The sequence below is a fragment of the Leuresthes tenuis genome, unplaced genomic scaffold (genome assembly GCF_036924035.1).
Source record: "Leuresthes tenuis unplaced genomic scaffold, fLeuTen1.0.hap1 SCAF_18, whole genome shotgun sequence".
NCBI classification, from domain to species: domain Eukaryota; kingdom Metazoa; phylum Chordata; class Actinopteri; order Atheriniformes; family Atherinopsidae; genus Leuresthes; species Leuresthes tenuis.
This window is the reverse complement of record NW_027325372.1, coordinates 22,866,539-22,891,791: the sequence shown is the minus strand read 5'-3', so window position 1 is coordinate 22,891,791 and position 25,253 is coordinate 22,866,539. Positions and strand designations below refer to the sequence as shown.

Below are 25,253 nucleotides of genomic sequence, written 5' to 3'. Positions count from 1 at the left end.
GTGACAAGTTGAAGGCCGACTGTGATGATTTGGCTCTCACTCAGCCATCAGCCTCCGCTCATCAGCATTTTCATGGTGAAGGGCGTAGATATTGTGCATGAGGACATGGTGAGGCAACATCACAGGAGAGATCAAACACCATTTTTATGTGTTTGCGTGCGTGCGTGCGTGTGTGTCAGTGCAGGCCTGGCCAGCCGGTGCAAGTCACCGCCAGTCATCATGTTTTATTCTGTTTCATGTTGCAGACACGCCTGCCACTCACTGTCAAAGCCAACCCACTTAAATAGCTTCAAAGGTTCCTGTAGAATCCACATTCACAATCAGTTGCTTCATTAGTTATACACACACATGAAACTCATCTGTGTGACCCAAGGTCCCTCTCTTGGTTCTGTCTGTTGTTTCTGCTGCTATTTATGATAAACTAATACCTCTGCTGTAGAGTGGAGCTTTCCTGGCCAGCAGCTTGTTAATATTTGGATCTTTGATAATAGACTGAGTTGTAAGGCTTTTAAAGGACTGCATCTGTAAATACATTGAAGTAGAGGCATAGGGTAATTAAACTGCTATACAACTTATTTCTCTATATATTCAGTCAACTTGATTTTAAGCTGATAGTATTTTAGGAATTAGAAGCAGCATCAGTGGATTTCTTTCAGTTGATATTTGTTCTCCTCCGATAGATAAATGGAAAAATAGGTACATCCCATGGATATTTTGGCCTTTCTTAAGATTCTATAGCAAGCAAAAGTTGGAACCCTTTTGAAACTATATCAATCAATAAAGGTGAAACAATTCAGCAAATGACATAACACTGAACTTCATAAATCTTGTCATATTTTTAATTTACATTTACATTTATGCATTTAACAGATGCTTTAGCAGACAGGGTTAGCCAAAGTGACTGACAAAGAAAAAGGAGCATTAACAATCATGATATTTTAAATAACAATTTACAATAAACAGTGACAATGTCAAAAGGCAGCAAGATGGAGAGTGCAAACGTGTAGGTGTATCATCAAGTACAACAGCTTTAGAAGTATCTTTAGAACCTGATTTGTATTTAGACGGCTTCTGCCCAGTTGATCTCTCTGAGCTAACAACAGCAATGGTCTCTTCTAAACCATCATCTTGTATTTTAGACCTAATCCCAACCAGACTGTTCATGGGGGTTTTCCCCTTAATTGACACTTCCATATTGGATTTGATCAATCTGTCTTTATAGACAAGATATGTACCTCAGACTTTTAAGGTTGCTGTAATTAAACTATTAATGAAAAAACCTAGTCTTGATTCAGAAGTGTTCGCTAATTATCGACCTATATCCAATCTCCCTTTTTTGTCTAAAGTTCTTGATAAAATAGTTGCAGCTCAACTTTGTGATCATTTGCATAGAAATAATCAGTTTGAAGAGTTTCAGTCAGGATTCAGAGTGCATCATAGCACAGAAACAGCACTGGTGAAAGTTACCAATGATCTCCTCTTAGCCTCTGATAGCAGATTTGTGCCTGTGCTTTCCTTGTTGGATCTCAGTGCTGCATTTGATACGGTCGATCACAGCATTCTGTTACAGAGACTTGAACATGTTATTGGGATTAAAGGAATTGAATTAGGCTGATTTAAATCATAATTATCTGACAGTTTGTTCTTGTAAATAAAGAATCTTCCTCATACACCAGAGTAAGTCATGGAGTTCCTCAGGGTTCTGTGATTGGAGCGACTCTTTTTACTTTAAACATGCTTCCATTAGGTAACATTATTAGACAGCATGGCATAAATTTTCATTGCTATCCTGATGATAGTCAGCTGTACTTACCTATGAAACCAATAGGTTGGTCAGACTACAAGCATGTCTTAAAGACATAAAGACCTAGATGACTCAGAACTGACCCGCTTCAAAACTGAAGTCATTGTCTTTGGACCTGAGCGCTTCAGGGAGATATTGTCGAGTTATATAGTTACTCTAGATTGTATTTCCTTGGCTTCTAGTTCTTCAGTGAGGAACCTTATTTTTGACCAGAATGTATCATTTGATGCACATATAAAACTGGTTTCTATGACTGCCTTCTTTCACCTTCATAATATTGCCAAAATCAGGAACATCCTGTCTCAGGGTGATGCAGAGAAACTAGTCCATGCATTTGTTACTTCAAGATTGGACTAATGTAATTCGTTATTATTGGGCTGTCCCACATATTCTCTGAAAAACCTCCAGCTGATCCAAAATGCTGCAGTCAGAGTTATGATGAGAACTAACAGGAGAGATCATGTTTCTCCAGTTTTAGCTTCTCTTCATTGGCTCCCTGTTAAATTCAGAATAGAATTTACGATTCTTCTCCTCACATATAAAGCTCTTAATGACCGAGCTCCATCATATCGTAAAGATCTCATTGTAAGGTATTTTCCTAACAGAGCACTTCGCTCCCAAATTGCAGGTTTACTTGTACCCAGAGTTTCTAAAAGCAGAATGGGAGGCAGACCCTTCAGTTATCAGGCTCCTCTCTTGTGGAATAAGCTGCCAGTAAATGTCAGGGAAGCAGACACCCTTTCCACTTTTAAGATTAGGCTTAAAACTTTCCTTTTTGATAAAGTTTATAGTTAGGGATGGCTCAGGTGATCCTGAAACATCCCATAGTTAAGCTGCTATAGGCTTAGACTGTTGGGGGACCTCATCTGTCACACCTTTCCTCACTTTGCTCTCTTTTTCCACCTGTTTAAATTCTCAAATGATATTATGTACATGTGACATTATTGTGGTTTTTAACTTGTGTTTCCCTGTTCCAACAGGTATCCTTTGAATGGTGTTATGTTTTTTTTTCCCCCTATTTTCTGTCTTCTCAAACCCCAGCTGGTCGAGGCAGATGGCCACCCTTCCTGAGTCTGGTTCTGCCAAAGGTTTCTCCCTGTTAAAAGGGAATCGTTCCTCTCCACAGTTGCCTCAGGCATGCTCAGGACAGGAGATTGGACTGAAGACAAGTTTCGGTGCAATCTGTTGGTTTCCTTAGCTGGTATATTGTTTTGAATTGGCTTTATATAATTGAATTTGATTATTTTGAAATGAATTAATTGGATTTCCTTGGATTATGATTACAATGAGTTGAATTCCAATTGGCTTGAATTTAACTATATTATTTAAGTGCCTTGAGAGGACATTTAATGTAATTTGGCGCTATATAAATGAAACTGAATTGAATTGAGTTTGTTAAGTGCAACCAGAGAAGGAAGTTAATTATAAGTATAGTTAGTGGTTAGTTTGTTATGAGAGGTGGTACTCTCGAAAAGCTGAGTTTTCAAGAGCTTCCTGGCGGTAGAGAGGGGTGCCCCTGCTCTAGTAGCACTTGGTAGGTCATTCCACCAACAGTTGACCATGGATGAGAATAGTCTAGAGTGCCATGCTTGTGGGGGTGGCAGCAACAAACCAGCCAAGGCGTAAAACGGGTCCGTATGGGAGCGTCAAGGTAAGGTGGGAGCAGACCTAGAAGGGTGACATGTGCCCTTTTTCAGAGATCGAAAACCAGACGAGCCACCACGTTCTGGTCTATCTGAACTGTTGCAGGGAGGCCCGTTGGAAGGGCGTTGCAGTCGTCAAGGCAAGTAATGACTATGGTTGTACCAAGAGCTGGGTAGCTTGTTGTGTTAGGAATGGCTTGATCTTTCCTGTGCTGAACTGTGCTTAACATTATGACTGGGCAACTGAGATGAAATGCTCAGAGGTCAATTGGTCATCAGTCATGGCCCCCAAGTTCCTTCTAACCTGAAAATGAACATGTGATAAAGAATCAATTTTGACAGAGATGTTGGGCTGTATGGTTTGTTTGGCTGGGAAGACCAGCAGTTCTATTTTAGAGAGGTTGAGTTGGAGGTGATGCTCTCTCACCCATGTGGATATGTCTGCAAGACAGTTTGAGATTCGCACTAGGCCATAGAGTTGCCCGGTGGAAATTACAGAGTTGGATATCATCTGTGTAAAAATTTATACGAGAAGCCATGTGAGCAGGTGATCAGGTCTAACGAGGTGGTGTACATGGGAAAGAGAAGGCACCTTGCCTTGGGGGACCCTGTGTTAAGACAGTGAGATGTCGATGTTTGTCCCAGCCAGGAGACTTCAAACCAAGCAAGTGCTTTGCCCATAATGTCCATGTTTGAGAGTACAGAGAAAAGAATACAGTGGTTGGCTGTGTCAAACGCTCCCATTAGACCAAGCAGGATGAGCATAGAGGATTGACCTGCAGCTCTGGCTTCTTTTAAGGCTTCCATCACAAACAACAGCAGTTTCAGTGGAGTTACCACTTTTAAAACCAGACTGGTATGAATCGAGGCAGTTGTTCCGTGAAAGGAATTCTGTGACATTTTCATTCAGTTTCAAAAAGCTCATGAAACAGATCAGTTGCCTGGAAAAAAAACATAAGTTCATCCTTACATTTATTACACCTTCAGATCCATAAAATTAGAATCAGGGGTTGTTGATTTGCTGCCAAAACCTAGAAGTTCCTTCAGGAGTGCCAGTTGGACCTGGTCCTCATTTAGATCTCTATCATGTTTTGTCGTTCTCTTTGCAGAATAGCCAATAAGCCAACAACGTCCATTTTTTATTTGTGCATTATGCATTATGTGTATAATGAATGACTTATGAGTATCAGACTGAAATTACAATCTCATTCTACTCTATGATGATGAGAATTAGCAGTTAATTGATATTTCAGACACCTACTTTTCTGGAATTTTTTAGACTGTAAAACTCCTTGCATTGTTTGTTGTGTTTTGCAAAATGTGATTTTTGGACACTAACATTAATAAGGAGCATTTTAGGACACAATTTTAGTGTCCAAAATGTAATTTCATAATCCTAAAACTGTATTTCACTTTTGGTTTTCTATCAACTGAACCCCTGCTGACTGATTGTCTCACTACCATCCTTTCTACTCTGTCAGATCCTGCGCATTTGTACGAGGTACACTCCCGACCAGGACACAATGACCTTTTCAGATGGACTGACCCTCAACCGGACACAGATGCACAATGCTGGCTTTGGCCCACTCACCGACCTGGTGTTCACTTTTGCCAACCAGCTGCTGCCCATCGAGATGGATGACACAGAGACAGGTCTCCTCAGTGCCATCTGTCTTATCTCGGGAGGTGGGTACTGGAGGGCAAGGGGGGTGGGTGGCAACAGGAAAACAAAGGATGAAGATAAGATTATAACTCACAGACAAAGGAGAATATGCAACTGCTTTCAACCCTCCTTATTTGTTGGTTACAATCAAGTAGAAAATAAAAATCTGAGGTTTTACATATCAGGACATTGTAAACTTAAATATTCTGGTCCTTCCTAGGTCTGAAAATTATGAAATACAACCCCAGATAAACAATAACCCATGACATATAGCGTGTAATTATTGATTAAGCAAAAACTAAGCCAAAATACAGAAGTTGCGTGTAAAATGTACACATCAGAATAGCATGAGTAGAACCACCTTTAGCAGCAATAACTTGAAGTAATAATTTGAAGGTTATCAGTCTCTCACATCTATATGGAGAAAATTTGGTCTAGTCATTGCTTAAGTTCAGCTGAGGCTTGTGGTCATTTGTTTATGCACAGCTCTCCCTCACAGTGTTTAATTGACTTGAGACCTGCACTTTGACTGGACCTTATTCATCACTTTGATTCTTTTTTTTTCAGTCACTCTGCAGTAGATGTGTTGCTGTGTTTTACCAAGATGCTTCAGTTATAACGATGGTGCTGTGCATTGTGACTACACATCTCTATGCTGGTCTCGTCTGTCCAAAGGACATTGTTCAAAATGTCTTGTGGTTTGTTAAGATGCAACTTTGCAAACCTGAGAAAAGGCTTTCTCCTGCAATCCTTCCAAACAAGCCATACTTATTCAATCTACTACTACTTTCAACAAGGTGCTCACACTTGATGATGATCAACAAATCAAGTGCATTTACTTAGCAGCACCTGGCTGCTACTTATCATCTTAAATTCCTATGGAAGCAGTATGGGTGGACTGCTTCTGCATCTTAGCTTGTTTTTGCCACAGTTCGTGGTGGTGCGGGAGGTGGAAGACCCAAATGCTGGACTAATGCAGGAAGGCGAAGATGAGCTGGTAGTCTAAGAGGCTTTATTAAAAAGAAAATCAAAGGCGCTGTCGTGGCAAGAATAAACTACAATCAAAACTAAAAAAGAATTGATGAAGTGACAAACTTGCAAACTGGGAAACCGTGAGAGGGATGACAAACAAAATCCAAAGCAACATGACTGTTACAATGATCTGGCACAAAACAAAGAAAAACCTGGAGAATATATACTTAGGGTGGTGATAACAAACAAAAATCAGGTGTGGCAAACCAAAGAATACTCTTTAAAAAAAAAAACAGGATGCAAGGTAACTAAAGAGCGTGAAGTAAACCGAAGAAAAAACCGAACAGAGTGAAAACAAAACACAAAAATCCACGAATCATCAAGTTGTTGTTAAACAAATAATGAAAGTGTAATATGCCATGTGTTCTTGTTAATCTGAGGTTGACTTTTATTCATTTAAGTAAAATTAGTAAAAGTCATGCTGTGTACCTATAAGTATAGCCAAATTTCCTACACAGAAATCTTTGTTACTTCACTGGTGATTTTGCCAGATGACATAGTCATAAAAATCAGGATTTTATCAGAGCTTATCTGGATGCTTTCAGGGAGTTGGTTCCAGAGGTGAGCAGCATAGTAACTGAGTGCTGCCTCATCATGTTTAGTACTCACCATGGGTTTGTCTACAATGAATTTCGTTGTGATCTGAGTGATCTGGGTGGTATATATCACTGAAACACATCTGTTAGATGCCTTGGCCCTATCCCATTAAGTGATTTAAAAACCAGCAGCAGTGCTTTAAAATCAATCCTGTAACTCACTGGAAGCCAGTGGAGGGATTTCAATATGGGGGTTATGTGCTGTGTTCATTTTGTTTTTGTAAATATTCTTGCTGCTGCATTTTGTATCATTTGGAGCTGTTAAAGGGTCTTTTTTGGAAGACCTGTGAACAGCCCATTACAGTAGTCGACCCTACTAGAAATAAAAGCATGAACTAATTTGTCCTCTTTGGACATAAACCACCTAAGCCTGGCAATGTTTTTAAGATGGTAGAATGCAGACTTAGTTATTGCTTTCATGTCACTGTTAAAATTTAGATCACTGTCTACGAGGATACCGAAATGTCTAACCATATCCTTTGTATTAAGTCCTTTCTTTTCGAGAATGGTGGCAATCCTATACCTTTCCTCTTTTTTACCAAAGATGATTATTTCCGTCTTGTCTTTGTTTAATTGGAGGAAATTATGTGACAGCCAGTGATTAATTTGCTCAATGCAGTTGCAAAGAGATTCAAGGGAGTCATAGTCATGAGGTGACAAGGCCAGATACATTTCCGTGTCATTATCGTAGCTAGGATAGGAGATATGATTATTCTTTAAAATTTGTCCAAGTGGGAGCATATAAAGGTTAAAAGAAGTGGACTCAGAATTTAACCCTGGGGGACTCCACATGGTAGAGATGTAGTGGACTATTGTAACATAGAAACTCCTCTTATGGAGGTAGGAAGCTAGCCACTTGAGAAGAGCACCAGAGAAGCCAACCCAGTTTTCTAGTTGCTCGAGGAAAATGCGGTGATCCACCGTGTCAAACGCTGCACCAAGATCCAACAACACGAGCACCGATGCTTTACCAGCGTCTGTGTTAAGTCGTATGTCATTGACAACTTTGACTAAGGCCGTTTCTGTGCTATGATTAGCACGAAAGCCTGACTGAAAATAATCAAAATAGTTATTAAGTGTTAAAAAAGCTGGTTAGAAACATTATTCTCAATCATTTTACCTCTGAATGGCAGATTAGATATGGGCCTATAGCTATTTAAAATGGAGGCATCAAGGTTATTCTTCTGAAGACAATTGTTTTAAAACAGCAGTCTTCAGAAAAAGAATAACCTTGATGCCTCAAGGGAGCTGGGAAATGTGCTTTACGTAGCATTTCTTTATGTATTTCAAAATGGTTGGGAAGTTTTGATTTTCTTTCTGTCCACCTGCACTCTCTCTTTAGGAGATTTCCATGGAGCTTTCTGCTTCTCAGTGGCTCTTTTGATCTTAAAAGGAGCAATATCATTCATTATATTACCCATTTTTGAGTTAAAATCCTCCATTAAAATTTCAACAGAATCAGATGGGTTCAAGGTGTCTGTGAGTGCATTCTCAAAGAGAACACAAGTGTGATAATTTATAATTATTTTCTTAGCCATTACACAACTGTTCTGAATTAGCAGGGATATAAACACATCAAATATAAGTCTACTTTATAATTGATTACTGTGCTGGGTTGCAGACTGATAACATCTTTAAAGACACTGATTTCAAAGTATGTTCAAAGTTACATCATAGAAATGCATTGCATGATTTGAGCAAACTATTCTGTGTGCCAACATCTGTTATCTATTTTATTCTTTCAGTCATCTCACAACCTCTCAGGTTAATCCTCTCAGGTTAATCCAATCAGCTATAACATCATGAACACGTGCCAAACACTATGTAGTTCCTTCTCATGCCTTTAAAACAACAATAGATCCTTTCGGCTCTGTGCATTATGGGATGGGGTCTTTTTGGATTGGGCTAAATTCCTATCAGATTGACCCTTTCAGGTCCTGCTGCTAACCTGCTGAAGGAGGCAGCTACAGTAGAAAGGTGCAACTGCCATGTATTTGTGTTTGGTGGTGGTGGTGGTGGGGGGAGGAGTGAGTGGTCTGCAAAAATTTTTAGGTGTTTAAGAAGATGAGAAATGTCATAACATCCCATGCGAATGGCAGTATACAGGGTTTTTTTTAATAATAAGATGTACAGTGTTACATATCAATGACTGATCAGCGTATATTTATAGCATAACTCCTGATATAAAAGACTTACAGAATTTACAGAGTAAATAGAGGCACATCAGATAGAATGAATCAACTAATACACTACACATTTAAACAACTGTTACACTACACATTCAAATGATGCTTGAATGCTCTCCATTCAACATTGTCAGACCATATTGATCCCTCCAGTTAAATATTGAGTGGAGCTGCAACCGAGTTTGGGATAAAAGTAAGTCAGCCTCCACGGGAACCTGAAACCAGGTCCACCACAGGTTGCTCTCAATTCTGACAGTGAAACAATGGAAACTGGAAAGAAAGAGGAGAAAGGGATGTTATACAGGTATGCCAAAGCAGCATCACTAAGCTGACTGGAATGTTTGAACTACTCTCCAAGAGGAAATGAGCTTGCGCTGCTTGTTTCCCAAGATATGCAAGGCATGACTAACTCTCTCACGTTATATCACATGCACATTAATGCACAAGTAGATGTCCTTTTTCTCTCACACACAGACACATATGCGCATTTATACAAAAAAAATGTACTGTAAAGTTTCACAGCTTCATTCCTCATTATCACTAAATTTTGTCATTTTAATTTGCTGCTGGGTTTTCATTCAACAATTTATATTTATATACTGGATCCACTGAGCCTGGTCAAACATTACAGGCTCTTGCATAATCCATGAAACGTACAACACACTTCAGATTGTATCTGTAATTACTCAACCTTACTGCAGGTCAAGCAGCTTCTGGTTCAGAACGTACACTGTTACCTTATGGCCTGCTGGTGCAGTGTGTGTTCGATAATTCAAAAACACATGAATATAATCACGAGTCAGTCCATGCCAACTGTTATGTCCTCCCAGTTTGAGGTTAAGAGCCTGAAGTCTTTATTACAAACAATTATTTAGTTATGTTTTGCAAAATGTTATATTTTCTTTATTTTTTCAATCCTCACCTGTCATTCATTTTTCTCTTAGGCTAATATTTGAAACAAACAAAAAAAATCATGACTAAATACTTAATATAGAACAATTAAGAGAAACCAGTGAATGACGATACATATTTTTCAATGTTTTTTTTTTTTACTTGATTTTTTTTTTTTTAAATAATTAAATTTGATCTATCATCAATATAATTCATCAATATATACAAGTTCTTTATTTCACAAAAAAAAAACTACTGATTTTGTCAGTTGTACTTGAAAAAACTACGCTTTGGGTTATTTTGACATATTTGTAAAAAAGATTTCAAGGAATGTTACAATATATATTCCCTGCATGAACTAAAAAAATGGGAGAGTCAGGCTGCTGTATAAAGTCTTCCCCAGCGCATCACAAATATTCTGAATCAGGTTAAGGTCTAAACTCTGCAAGTCAATCGATATGTGAAAATTTTGTCTCCTGCTCACTGAACCACTCTTACACTCTGAACCTAATGTATCGTATGTATAGTATGTAATAAATTAGAAAAACTTAGTTATAAATTATATTCAGGTTTTGTACTACATTCAGATGAAAATCGTGACCTAATTTTTGGGCACAAAATATTGCTGAATTTAGACCTGTCCAATGGAGGTTACCCTGGATCATAAAGTTGCCCAATAATATTGGTGTAGCATTTCATGTTCTGCTCTTCAAATAGTCTACTGATGCTCCCATGACTCTGGAACAGGTAAAGCTGGACTCATCAGACCACATAACAGTTTCCATGGACCCAGAGTCCAATCTGCAGATCCCTGACCAAATGTATTTGTTTAGTCAATTAGCCTCACTAAAATGTTTTTCCTAAGCACAGCTCTACACAGCTTTGCAGTCCCTCTACCTTGACTTCTCTTTGCATTTTATTTGTGTAAACATTCTTAAATGTATCTTTTAAACATAACAGTTAATTCTGCTATTGATCTGATTTAACCTAATGTTTAAGTGGTTTCTGATCATGATCATTTAAGATTTTTTTCTGATTTTAGTATTTTTTCATCAATCTTACTTGTTTTGCTTGATGCAGGCCAATAATTTGACCCTCCTGAAAGGGAGTACGATCTTTTCCAGAACCTTAAACTGTGTCTTCAGACATGGTTGTTTAAGAAATGAGATGCTACTTACTGTGTAGCAATAAAAAAAAGGAGGAGAGCACTTTATTAGAAGCATTCAGGAACATTCTGAAGATTCTGGGTTTCACCTCCCCAAAAAAAGTGGTTGTAAACAGGGTTGCAACATTGATCTCAACTACTTGATATAGATACAATATATAAACAATAAAGATTGTATCCAGTCATTTCAGTAGCAAAACTCATCTACCAAAAAAAGTGCTTCATTGCTTCATATTTAAACTATAAATGAATACACAAAATGTCTGGAAGTGGAAAATTGCATAAACATGTTTGATGCTTTTAGACATCGATATTACATGCGTTACATGACATATCTCACTCCATCTGGTGTAAACTGCAACTTTGAAAAATTAACATTTGCTCGCTCTCACATGGAGCATGTGTCTCAGTTGCAACACAGAGATCGTTCTGCCATCGGACATATGTGGGAAAACAATTATCTGACCATACAGGTTTGGAGGCATGCAACTATGTCAAAGTCAGTGACAGACAGAGGGAATCAAAGAAACAGCAGTCATTTGCACTCCCACCAGATCATATTATGACAAACAGAAACTTAATAAGTCATGTATGATTCAAAGACCGTAATAAAAAGACCACTTCAACATGAGTTACATGCACAAATACAAATTAGGTGACCTTTACAACTGTTCATAAACTCATGTGCCCTATGTTAGTGTGTCATGGGAACAACTCGTTATTCATCTTCAAGACAAACCACCAGTTTTTGGATAGGGCGTTCAATTATTGAAAGGCTTGGGCTTTGAGGTATGGTCCTGGTTTTTTTTGGCAATTTCCCAACATTTAACATTTAACATTTCCCCCACTTGAACCTTGAACTTAGTTTCCTTCTGTGGTTTCGACCACATGTCCCAGTTGCCACTGACACCTTGGCAGCATGTCCTTCTTGATGACTAAGTCTATGACTATGTCATTTACTTTCAGATTACGGTTTTGTGTGCACCACATTCATGAGGTATTCTCTTTTCCATCGACTCCAGAACTGTTCCGTTAGATATTGCACTCTATGCCATCTTTTTACTGCATACACGTCTTCTTGACAAACTTGCCAGGTGCTGAAAGTGTCACTTTGGAATTTGCCAGGATGAGATGGTTTGGAGTCAGAGGATCAAGAACTTTGGGATCGTTGATTCCATCAACAGTTAAAGCAATACTATTAACAATAGCCATAGCTTCATAAAACTTTCAAAGAAAGACAGCTCTTCTTCAGCTAATGAAGCATCTCACGGCATTAATAAAAGCATCTGTGGATAAGTCTTCAAGCGTCTTCATATGGACTGCACATGATGACAAGCATGAGAAGATCAGCCCACGCCTTTTGTACTCTTTCCGCCCTTGTTTGGTGACATAGTTCTAAGCAGTCCATTCCGCAGTACATGAAAGGGGCTGATTCTTCGACTCGTTCCTCAGGGAGATATGACATGCGCTGTCCCTCAAACATCTGACACAAGCTTTCAACATTGCACACACGAGGCTCTTGGAGAATGTTCAGTCTGAAAGAGGCTATGAAGCCGAGTGGATCATAAACAGAGGACACAAGTAACAGGATGCCAAGACGATTTAGGGGTGATATTTCATGTCAACACTAAAGCTGAAGGTGTCATTTTCTACTAACCACTGAATGCCAAGAACTTGTCCTTCTGGTGTGGAGTCAGTTTGAGTTTGAGGGGTTAAGTTTGAGAGTTTCAATGGTCATAGCTCTGTCAGATGGAGCTGACAAGAGATCTCTTTTAATTGAGCTGAACTTATGCAGATGAGGACCAGCGTTTTTGCAAAGTTCTTGAGTTTCAATAATTAGATCTGTAGCCTGACAGTTGAAATATTGATGCTGAGGAATAATCTGATTTCTGTTGTTATGCAAGGTACTTATGGCCAAAGTTAAACTGTCATTCTATATTATTTAGGCTCTGTTTCTAGCTGACCATTCTCCCACCTTACCTTAGGAACTTTAGGTAGTTGAGCATTTCTGGAAGCACACAGAGCTGATGAAACATCTTTTCAATGTCGCATAGCACGGCCATTGCTTCCTTTCTGAAGCAAACAAAGGACTCCAATTAGAGAGTTTACTCTCTAATTTACTCAACTCTTAGTTTCTTCAGTTTCCTTTAGGAGATGTGGAATGTACCACACAGTTTCCTCCTCCGACACTTAGGGGGCTAATTCGGCATCACCTTTTCTGATAGTTTCCTCCATAAATGCTTTGTATTGCTCATGGTACTCTTTGTTGGCCTGTAACTTCCTCTTAAGGTGTTGAAGCCGAACCACAGCCAGTTTTTTATTGTTTTGTAGTGCCGGTGGACTGTGGTCTTTAAAGGAAGAGGCATCTCATAGTGTCAATCTTTCCTTTTCAGTATAGTGTTGGACAGATACTACACAAAATTAACATAATCTTGAGACATATTTTTCTTCATAATTTCAAACCTTGAATACATCAGTGACTGGAGACGTAGGCATTTCTTTTACTGCAACTCTGTGTACAAAGCTCTGACTTCCCAGTCTATCAAGATGTGGATTTGGTGACCCTACAATGCTCCAGCAGAGGACAGTTCTCCAAAGGAGCCAGTGCGGATGGCCAGTCATCACCAATCAGAAGACCAACCTCACAGTCTTGGAGTGGCTGTAACTTGTAAGCTAGGTGTTTGAGGTGTTGCCACTGGAGTGCAGTTTTGTTAGTGGGGATGTGGGACTAGATAAAATTTCCCGTGTAGGCTTGATGTAGTTGGACATAAGTTTCAGAGTTGAATCCACGTATTTGCAGACCATAGGCCGCTTCACTAGATATGACTGTGTCGAGAGCCATCATTGTGCTAAACTTTACCTGTAATAGCTGGGTGTTCACATTTAACTGGAACTCTAGATCTGTCAAAGAAAGGTTGAATTGCTCTGTGTCAAGTAAAAGTGAAACTGGAACAATACAAGATGTGGCAGAGGTGTATCTTGTCAATGCATGGGATATAACCTTTGGAACTTTTTGTTTGCTTTATTTTCTGTTGCCACTAGGTCATTATTTGGTGTTTTAACAAGGCTCTGTATGTGCTAACAGGTTGGATTAATTATTACGGTTCTTTGCCGTGTGGCCTTTTCTGAACCAACCAAAGCACAAGTGGTTCTCATGAATGAAAGTCTACTATCAACATTCTCTGCGGCAAAAGTTGGACACTTAGGAACACCATGCATCTCTTCCTTCAATTCAGTTCAATTCAATTCAGTTTATCAATATAGCGCCAAATCACAACAAATATCATCTCAAGAGTCCAAAGATAGAGTCCAATTCAAGCCAATTAGAGTCCAGTTCATTGTAATCATAATCCAATCAAATCCAATAAATTAAATTCTAAATGAGTCCAATTCATACATGCAAGGACAATTCAAAAATCAATTTCCTAACTAAGAAAACCAACCATTGCACTGAAACTTCTCCTCGGTCCAATCTCCTGTCCCCAGCATGCATGAGGCGACTTTGGAGAGAAATTACTCCCTTTTAACAGGAAGAAACCTCTGGAAGAACCAGACTCAGGAAGGGTGGCCATCTGCCTCAACCAGCTGGGGTTTGAGAGGTCAAAGGATACCTGGGGACTGGATAGTGTAGTGGTACGATTGCCACCTTCCATGTGGGAGACCTGAGTTCAAAGGTTCAAACCTGCATGAAAGGTATTACCTCCAGGAGGGGTCCTTAGGCAAGACCCCCTTAAGTCGCTTTGGATAAAAGTGTCTAATAAAAACATAAACATAAACCTGTTGAGACAGGAATAATAAGAACAATAATGGCAAATGTACATAACCTCATATGAGGAAATAAAAGGGTGAAAAAGAGAGAAAAGTGAGAAAAAATGTGACATAGGAGGCCCCCCCGCAGTCTAGACCTGTAACAGCTTAACTATGGGATGTTTCAGGATCACCTGAGCCATCCCTAAATATAAATATAAGCTTTATCAAAAAGGAAAGTGTTAAGCCTAATCTTAAAGTTAGAGAGGGTGTCTGTTTCCAAGGACATATTCTGGCAACTGGCTCCACAAGAGAGGGGCCTGATAGCTGAGGGACCTCCCATTCTATTTTTTGAAACTCTAGAAACCACAAGTAAACCTGCTGTGAGAGCGAAGTGCTCTGTTGGGAAAATATTTAACAGTGAGATCTTTAAGATATGATGGAACTTGGTCATTAAGATCTTTATGTATGAGGAGAAGAATCTTAAATTCTATTCTGAATTTAACAGGGAGCCAATAAAGAGAAGCTAAAACTGGAGAAATACGATCTCTCCTGTTAGATCTCATCAGAACTCTGGCTGCAACATTTTGGTTCAGCTGGAGAATTTGTCGGACAGCCCAATAATAAAGAATAATAGTAGACCAATCTTTAATTAACAAATGCATGGATAAGTTATTCTGCATGACTTTGAGACAGGATGTTGGATGTGGAAATATTCAATTCAGTTTCAATTCAGTTTTATTTATATAGCGCCAAATTACAACAATTGTCATCTCAAGGCACTTAAATAATATAGTCCAGTTCAAGCCAATTGGAATTCAACTGCAATTGTAATCATAATCCAATGAAATCCAATTAATTAATTTCAAATTAATTTAATTCATATAGAGCCAATTAAAAAAAATAATTCCTCAGATATAGTAACAGATTGCACCAAAACTTGTCTTCAGTCCAATCTCCCGTCCTGAGCGTGACTGTGGCGACTGTGGAAAGGAACGACTCCATTTTAACAGGAAGAAACCTCTGGCAGAACCAGACTCAGGAAGGGTGGCCATCCGCCTCGACCAGCTAGGGTTTGAGAAGACAGAAAAAAGGGAAAAGAGGGGGGTGAAACACCATAACACCATTCAAAGGATACCTGTTGGAACAGGGTTAATGATAACATGGAGGTGGAAATGATGGAGAGGGACATAAAGCAGGGGATCATATCAGCAGCAAACAGCTATATACCTAAAAGTTCAGGGAGAACAAGGAAAAACAAGTTAGTACCATAGTGCGATGAAAAATGTAAACAAGCAATAAAGAGTAGAAATAAAGCGTTTAAGTTAGTTAAAAGATACCATAACTTTCAACATTTGATTCAGTATAAGCAAGCGCAAGCAATGGTAAGGAAAACAATAAGACAAGCAAAGAGTTCGTATTGGAGGAAATTCTGTGGAACTATTGGGAGCAAAACGAAGATAGGAGAAGTATGGGGAATGTTAAGGAAAATGGGTGGGGATAGGAAGGATTGGACTTATCCAGTCCTGAGTTCTGGAGATGAAGTGGCTATAACTAATAAAGAAAAGGTGGAATTAATGGTTAAAACTTTTGTTGCGGTGCACAGTTCAAATAATTTAACTGAGGAGGGAAGAAATGGCAGGAAGAAAAATAGAGACGAAAACAGAGAGGTGTTAAAAAGAAAGGAAAGTAGAGAAAATGAATTAGATGTCCCATTTACAATTAGAGAAATGAAACAAGCAATAGAGAATACAAGAAGGAGTGCGCCAGGCAAAGATGGGATATGTTACACTATGATCAAACATTTAAGTGAGGGGGGATTAACAAAGATATTAACATTATTCAATAAAGTCTGGAAAGAGGGGAAAGTACCACAAAGTTGGAAGGAGGCAATAATAGTACCAATTAGGAAGCTGAGGAAAGATCATAGTAAGACAATAAATTACAGGCCCATAGCACTAACATCACATATAGGTAAGATAATGGAAAGAATGATAAATGAAAGAATGATGTATTATAGAGAAATAAGGGGATTGGTGACGAGATATCAGAGTGGGTTTAGAAGAGGTCGGAGCACAATGGATCCAGTAGTATTCATTGAGGATGATATAAGAAAAGCACAAGTAAATAAAGAAACGTGGCAGCAGTGTTTTTTGATGTGGAAAAGGCCTATGACAGGTTGTGGAGAGAGGGATTGCTAATCAAAATGCATCGAACAGGAATTGAGGGAAACATGTTTAACTGGACTGGATTTTTTAAGGGAAAGAGTTATACAAGTTAAAATAGGGTCGGAGGTGTCAGAGAGCTATATGGTAGAGAATGGTACGTTGCAGGAGAGTGTGATAAGTCCAACGTTATTTACAATAATGATAAATTATATATTCAACAGTATACCAGCAGGAATGGGAAGATCTTTGTTTGCAGATGATGGGGCATTATGGAAGAGGGGCGGCAACATAGATCACATAGTTAAGAAACTACAGGAAGGGATTGATCAAGTGGAGAAATGGGGAGAAGAGTGGGTTTTTAAATTTTCAGTGGAGAAAAGTAAAGTAATTGTAACAGGTCCCAAGCGGAGTACCTGTACACAGATAAGGTTCCTGTAAAACAGGAGAAAGAATGAGACAGGCGACTGTTTGCTTCTGTTCAGTGCAGCTTCGCTCAGTAGAATTTTTTTATCAATTTATGAGATCTCTCTTTTCTTTTCTCTTTTATCCTTTTTCTGTATTTACTTTTTTCCATATTCAAGTGTCATTTAACATCCACAATATCAGAAACAAAACCAAAATACATATAGGCTAGTTGCAGCATAAACCTCGTTTCCCACATAAAATATACATTTCCAAATTCTTCATTAAGAATAATCCTGAATTCAGCAGAATTCTTACAATATTAACAAAATACATATTCCTCTCTGTAACTGTAACATTCAATTAATTTACACATGTAACACAATACTCAAAAGAATAGTTTTTAACCTAAAATAAAATGTGCTGGAGCCAGAAACTACGACATGGTTTGGTCACACGCGGAAAAAAGTGTACAGCGGCGCCATCTTGAATCACGCCAAGAACCGTCTCTCTTGCCACTTGTTCAGAGACCCTTAAAACATTTTCAGTACCCTGAAATTGGTCTAACATCCTATTTAAATGTATAACACACATGTAGGACATTGTAAATTGAATAATACACTTAAGATAATGGGGAAACATCCAACTGGGCAGTGTAGCTGTGGGGAGAGGGAGACAGTGGAACATGTGATGATAGCATGTCCCAGATATGGAAGGGAGAGGGAAATAATGAAGATAGGGCAGGAATAACAGAATGTAATTTGAAGAATATAGTAGAATCTGCTAAGTCTAAAGAAGGGAGGATAATAACAATAGGATTCCTGGTAACTACTAGAATAATTAAAAGAATATAGAAAAGAAGAAACTGAAAAATAAATCTAGTCCAGTAGATGGCGGCATATGCAACACCAAGGATGCCAGCTGCCATTAAAAACCAAAGAAAAATAATTACAGCACATGTTCAAGTAATGACTAATGTTGATAAGTTTGACTCTTTTGACTGAATCGGATCTTTTACTCTCGAACAGTAAATTGAACGAATCTTTGAACGAGTCATTTCGTTCATCTTTCCAGCTGGTGGCGCTGTAGCCATACTGTGGGCGTTGCACAAAACGGCCACAGTTCTAAACACTTAACATTGAAAGCAACATTAGATTAGATTAGATTAGATTCAACTTTATTGACATTGCACAAAGTACAGGTACTGAGACAACAAAATGCAGTTAGCATCCAACCAGAAGTGCAAAACAGCAGTAAAAGTGGTTAAAAGGTGTAGTATGTGCGTATGTAAAGTGAATTCAGTGAATAAAGTGAATAAATGCAATACAGCACTAACAGTTCAGTGCAGAGTATGTGCGTATGTAAAGTGAATTCAGTGAATAACTGCAATACAGCACTAACAGTTCAGTGCAGAGTATGTGCGTATGTAAAGTGAATTCAGTGAATAACTGCAATACAGCACTAACAGTTCAGTGCAGAGTATGTGCGTATGTAAAGTGAATTCAGTGAATAACTGCAATACAGTACTAACAGTTCAGTGCGAGGTTCAGTGGCTGAAGGGGGGGCAGGGGGGCAAAGGGGGGCTTGCATGATAATCCGCAGTCATTGTGTGTGTGTGTGGCAGTGCACAGTCTCTGTGTGTGCGTGTGTGTCGTTGGGGGGGACCCTGAGGTTGAGAGTTTAGCAGAGTGACCGCTGCAGGAAGGAAGCTTTTCCTGAACCTGCTCGTCCAGGAACGGAGCACCCTGTAGCGCCTCCCGGAGGGGAGGAGGTCAAACAGTTGTGGCTGGGACGAGAGCTGTCCTTGACAATACTCTCCGCAGGCACCTCTTGCTCTGGATAGTCTCAATGGAGGGGAGTGGGGAACCTGTGATGCGTTGGGCGGTTTTCACCACCCTCTGGAGTGAATTCCGTTCTACAACAGAGCAGCTGCCATACCATGCTGAGATACAGTTGGTGAGGATGCTCTCGATGGTGCAGTGGTAGAAGTTCACCAGGATCTGAGGAGAAAGATGGGCCTTCTTCAGCCTCCTCATGAAGAAGAGGTGCTGGTGTGCCTTCTTGACCAGGGTTGAGGTGTTGAGAGACCAAGAGAGATCCTCGGAGATGTGGACCCACAAGAACTTGAGGCTTGTGACACGCTCAACCTCCGTCCCGTCAATAAGGATGGGGGTGGGTGTGCCACTCTTCTTCCTGAAGTCCACAATGAGCTCTTTGGTCTTCTTGGTGTTGAGAGCCAGGTTGTTGGCGGTGCACCACTCTGCCAGATGCTGAACCTCTTCTCTGTATGCCGTCTCATCGTTGTTGCTGATGAGGCCAACCACCGTTGTGTTGTCCGCAAACTTGATAATGGTATTCGAACCATGTACAGGCGTGCAGTCGTAGGTGAAGAGAGAGTAGAAGAAAGGACTCAGCACACAGCCCTGTGGGATGCCAGTGTTCAGGATGAGTGTAGAGGAGGTGTGGTTCTCCAGCCTAACAGACAGGGTCTGTTGGTTAGAAAGTCTAGTACCCAGTTGCAGAGGGAGGCATTGATACCCAGGTCACTGAGTTTGCTAATCAGTTTGGAGGGGATGATGGTGTTGAATGCTGAGCTAAAGTCTATGAACAGCATTCTCACATAGGTGTTGTTATTGTCCAGGTGAGCAAGGGCAGAGTGTAGTGCTATGGAGATGTCATCCTCTGTGCTCCTATTCTGGCGGTAGGCAGGAAGGGTGTGGGTGGTAAGCAGGTTTTGAGGTGAGTCAGGACCAGCCTCTCGAAGCACTTCATGATGGTGGGGGTGAGTGCAACAGGGCGGAAGTCATTGAGGCTCTCAGCTTTGGAATGTTTTGGCACTGGCATGATGGAGGTGGTTTTGAAGCATGTGGGGACAGCTGCTTGGGCCAGCGACAGGTTGAAAATGTCAGTCAAGACCCCAGCTAGCTGCCCAGCACAGGTCCTGAGCATGCATCCAGGGATGCCATCAGGGCCAGCAGCCTTACGTGCATTGGTCCTGCTCAGTGCTGCATGCACGTCGGTGGGGAGAGTGTGAGAGGTTGGTGTCCTGTCGTGAGCACAGCCTTGGTGGTTGGCTCCAGGTTGTCCCTCTCAAAGCGAGCATAAAAGCTGTTAAGCTCATTCAGGAAGGAGGCGTTGTTGGATGTTGGGGTGGTGTTGGTGGGTTTGTAGTCAGTTATGGCCTGGATGCCCTGCCACAGGCGTCGGGGGTCGGAGTTCTTAAAGTGCTCCTCAATCCTTAGCTTGTGGCTGTGCTTGGCCTCCCTGATGCCCCTCTTCAGGTCAGCTCTGGATGAAGAGTAGGCCTGAGCATCACCAGATCTGAAAGCGGCGTCTCGTGCCTTCAGCAGTAGGCGGACTTCTCTGTTCATCCACGGCTTCTGGTTTGGGAATGTAGTGAACCGTTTGTGAGTGGTGACACTGTTGATGCTGGTGTTGATGAAGTCCAGCACGGAGGAGGCGTAAGAGTCAATGTCCGTGTGGGAGTCCAGTGTGGCCTGGGTAGCAAACACACTCCAGTCTGTGTGTTCGAATCGCTGCTGTAGTTCAGAGTCTGCTCCCCCTGGCCACACTTTGACTGTCCTCATTGTAGGTTTCACACATTTGATGAGTGGTGAGTACTTGGGGATTAAAAACAAAGAGAGGTGGTCAGACTGTCCAAGGTGGGGGAGGGAGACTGCTTTGTAAGCATCAGCCATGTTGGTGTAAACATGGTCCAAAGTCTTGGCTCCACTTGTGGGGCAGGAGACATGTTGTTGAAATTTAGGGACAGTCTTCAGGTTGGAGTGGTTGAAGTCACCCGCAACAATAAAGGCTGCCTCCGGATGTGATGTCTGTTGTTTGCTAATGGCAGCATGCAGTTCTTCCATCGCCAGTTTAGCGTTAGCATCAGGTGGGATGTAGGCTGCAGTCACAATAGTAGATGTTTATGTTTATGTTTATGTATTTAGCAGATGCTTTTATCCAAAGCGACTTGCAAATGAAGATGTAAACTCCCTGGGCAGATAGAACAGTCTGCACTTAACCATGAGATATTCTAGGTCAGGTGAGCAATGACTTCCAATGATGGCAGCATCTGTGCACCAAGCTTTGTTTACATAGATACACCAACCCCCACCTCTGGTTTTACCGGAGTCATCAGCTGTTCTGTCCACCTGGAGCATGTAGCAACCAGCTAGTTCAATGACGCTATCAGGAACGCTGTTGTTAAGCCACGTTTCCGTTAGAATCATGATTTTGCAGTCCATAATCCATTTGTGCGTGGTGATCCACAGTCGTAGCTCATCCATTTTGTTCGCCAGAGACCGTACATTAGCAAGGAAAATGCTGGGTAGCGATAGCCGGTGAGGTGTTAGCTTCAGCTTAGCCCTTAGCCCAGCTCTCTTACCCCGTCTTTGTTTACGATCTCAACGCCGCCTGCGAGCACTTCCGGTCGGCGGAACCGGGTTGATTGTTTCGGTGGTCATGACGATCTCAGGGAAAAGTTGTAGTCCATCGATAAAGTTACCAGAATTGCGAGATACAATGTCCAAAAGTTCCTGGCGGCTGTAGAATGTGTTTGCAAGACAGTTCTGAGTGAACAGACTTGAAACAAGCAGGCAGATAACTACTATTTCGCTAAATCTGGAGAGACGCTGAGCCTCACGATGTGCACGCGCCGCCATCTTGATCCATTTTAGTTTGCTTCAGCTGAGCTGACAAAATGCAATACACAAAATGCAAACAATTCAAACCATCTGAAAACCTGGGAAAGCAAATACACAATAAGGTGACTTGTGTCTGTATCCTCCCTGCCATTGTTGTTTAAAGCACGACAGTGACTCGGTAGCTGTCAATTGACAAATTAACGAACGAGAACATCTGTTCAGCCCTGTCACGTGACAGCTGGTAGAGGACAAGTGAATGTAAAACTGTAAAAAAAAAGTAACAATAAGTTCCTTAAAATGTTACATGGTGCATTTATTGTGTCCTATTATTATTATCATCATTATTATAGTCTTTATTATTATTATCAGTACTATATTCTATTATTTTATGGTAGTATGGAGTATAACACAAAATCAATATGCTGATATAATTTTCAAAAGTATTTATTCACATAATTACATTATCATTTATCTATTTACACACTTCACACATTATATACACAACAACACTATACATATCTACAAGAACCTAAGACCATTAATTAATTATGATTTCATAACAAATGAATGAACATCACAAATCAGACATCATTCATTTCCTCCTTCGTTTCTCAGTCCACAGAAGAGCTGTCCACAGACTGTTTTCTTCACCCCGCTCCCGCTGAATTTCTGACCATTACCACTCGCAACGTGTGTGTTACACTCCTGCCCGTAGCCGCAAAACTTTGAGAATTTATGCTCGCACAATAATAGAAATGCATTGATTTTGTGTAATTTTATAGGCTATTAATAAAGAGATTCACAGACAATTGAGAAACTTCTCTAAATGTGAGACTTGCCTTGCTTTGTCTTTGTGCTGTAAAGACCTTCTTTGAGCTTCCTTTCCACATCATTTATTGACATCCTGTCGCTAGGCTACATCCCGATCTCACAGTGTTTTTAGCCGCCCGCTCCCAATGCAGCCTGTAGTCCACAGCCCGTAGCTGAGCTGCAGTCACATCACAAATGAATGAAACAACGATCCGTATGAATGATCCAGTTTGTGAACGAACTGTTGTGCCTACTGCGCTTCAGCCTGTCACGTACTGTTTCCTGTGTGAGGACCCGTCACCCGAGGAGTTGAGTCGTTTCCTGTCCTGCTGACTGAGCTTATTAAGCTGCCGCCTGCCATGTGGTGAGAGAGGGTACTGCATGAAAATGAACGAATCATTTCTGTTTCCTGTCGTGCTGACTGAGTTTATGCAGCAGCCGCCTGTCATGTGGCGAGGAAGGGTACTGCATGAAAATGAACGAGTCACTCACTGAGACTACTCGCTACTCCCGAGCCATATAAAAAATTTGTTCATATCGAACGAATCGTTCGCAAACGACACATCACTAGTAATGACTGACAGCAAGTTTCCCTGGTGTAATCTACATTCATCCTTCTTTGTTGTTTAACAGAAAGCATTGCTTGTAAGTATTTTATTTTTAAAATGAATGTTAGCATATATTTTACAATTTGTGCATATTTGTACCTAAGAGGACCACCTTTGTTAAATTAAGTTTTTATTCATGTTGGGCAGATTTAAGCTATCATACATGTATTGCTACATTACTATATAGTCTAAATCCTGTTTATCTCTTTACATGCTGTGCTGGTCTCCCTTTTCAGAAATTCTGTGAAACAAGCAAATGTTGGTATATTCCTGAGTCTAACCTACCTTGTCTGCAACCAAGTGACTCCATCTGCGCACATCCATTGAGGCAGTTTCTTGAGAAGCTTGCGATTTTTATTTTAGGATAGTAAGACCTTTTATATGAGAAATGGCCTCAATATAACCTTGAAGGAAATCTTCAAATTCTCTTAGACCTACAAGGTCATTTGTTGGGATCTTAGGCCATTTCATCAACCTCTGAAAGCTCTTTGAACAACAAATGTACATCCGTATCTCTCCTGAAGGATTTCCAAGCACACTGAAATGCGTCTTCTGAATTTTGATAGAACACCCCATATGACTACTAACATGCCTCACCCCAAAGATAACTCTTCAGGTATAGCATTTTTTCACATACGGGGAGTGGTTTGTGCCAATCACTACTGTAAAGGAAATCTTCTTGTCCATAAACTTTAAAGGGTCACCTGTGAATATGGTTGGCTCTGCCTCAGGCAGCCGATTTGACATAAACAATCTACTTAAATCTGGGGTTAGACAAACGTCCTCTTGGTGTCTTCACATTTCAGGTTGTGCATTTGGAGGATTAAAGGGCACAGTTTGTTGAAATTCACTATTTTGGCAGATATATTGCGCCTTATGGTCTGTCTCCTGCTCATAATTTTCAAGACACATTTTCAAGACACATGCTGCTGCTACTTTGACTTCATTTTCTGCCTGTAGCTGTTGTAACCTTGTTTTTTCTTCCTCTAGCTTCAGTTTAAATTCTGTGAAAATTCGCTCTCCACCTTGCTCAGCCTTGCACATTGCTCATGCATTTGTTGTAGTGCTTTCGCATGCTCTACTTTAGCTACAGCTTCTGCATCTGCATCTGCACGTTTGGTTGAAGACCTGGATGTGGCCTTCGAGTGCGAGTCTGGACCTTGTGATGACTCTGAAAGGGTAGTTTCAGTTTCTGTTTTTCTAAAGATAGACCCATACTACTGTTTATTTAGTACCAAGATATTCACAGATATTTTAACAGAAACTGCTGTCTTTTGCTCACCTTTATCAGTTTGATTGCCTAAACAACAACAGTAACTTACACATGTGAAACCAAGTTTCTGCTGTGAGAGCTGTGTACTTCCTCGCTACTGAATATTCCACAGTCAACTGTCAGCGGTATTATAACAAAGTGGAAGCGATTGGGAACGACAGTAACTCAGCCACGAAGTGGTAGGCCACATAAAATTACAGAGCGGGGTAAGCAGAAAGATAACCGACTTTCTGCAGAGTCAATCACTACTGACGTCCAAACTTCATGTGACCTTCAGATTAGCTCAAGAACAGTGCATAGAGACCTTCATGGAATGGGTTTCCATGGCCAAGCAGCTGCATCCAAGCCATTCATCATCAAGTGCAATGCAAAGCGTCGGATGCAGTGATGTAAAGCACGCCGCCACTGACTCTGACTCCAGAGTGACAAATCACAGTTCTTCATTTGGCAATCTGATGGACGAGTCTGGGTTTGATGGTTGTGAGGAGGTGCTTGTCTTACTGCATTGTGTCAAGTGTAAAATTTGGTTGTGGGAGGATTATGGTGTGGGGTTGTTTTTCAGGAGCTGTACTTGGCCCCTTAGTTCCAGTGAAAGGAACTCTGAATGCTTCAGCATACC

At 40.5% G+C, this 25,253-nt stretch overlaps 2 protein-coding genes across 2 annotated transcripts in view; one reads left to right on the top strand and one right to left on the bottom strand.

Annotated features, from left to right (window-relative positions):
* The window catches only part of top2b (DNA topoisomerase II beta), a 505,727-nt gene that overhangs the window by 414,989 nt on the left and 65,485 nt on the right, over positions 1–25,253 (bottom strand). The window lies entirely within an intron of this gene.
* LOC140275173 (retinoic acid receptor beta-like) overlaps positions 1–25,253 on the top strand; it is a 155,934-nt gene that overhangs the window by 123,923 nt on the left and 6,758 nt on the right. The window contains exon 6 of the mRNA XM_072370584.1: positions 4,929–5,133. Within this exon, the coding sequence (XP_072226685.1) occupies positions 4,929–5,133 (205 nt within the window). The remainder of the gene's footprint in view (positions 1–4,928; positions 5,134–25,253) is intronic.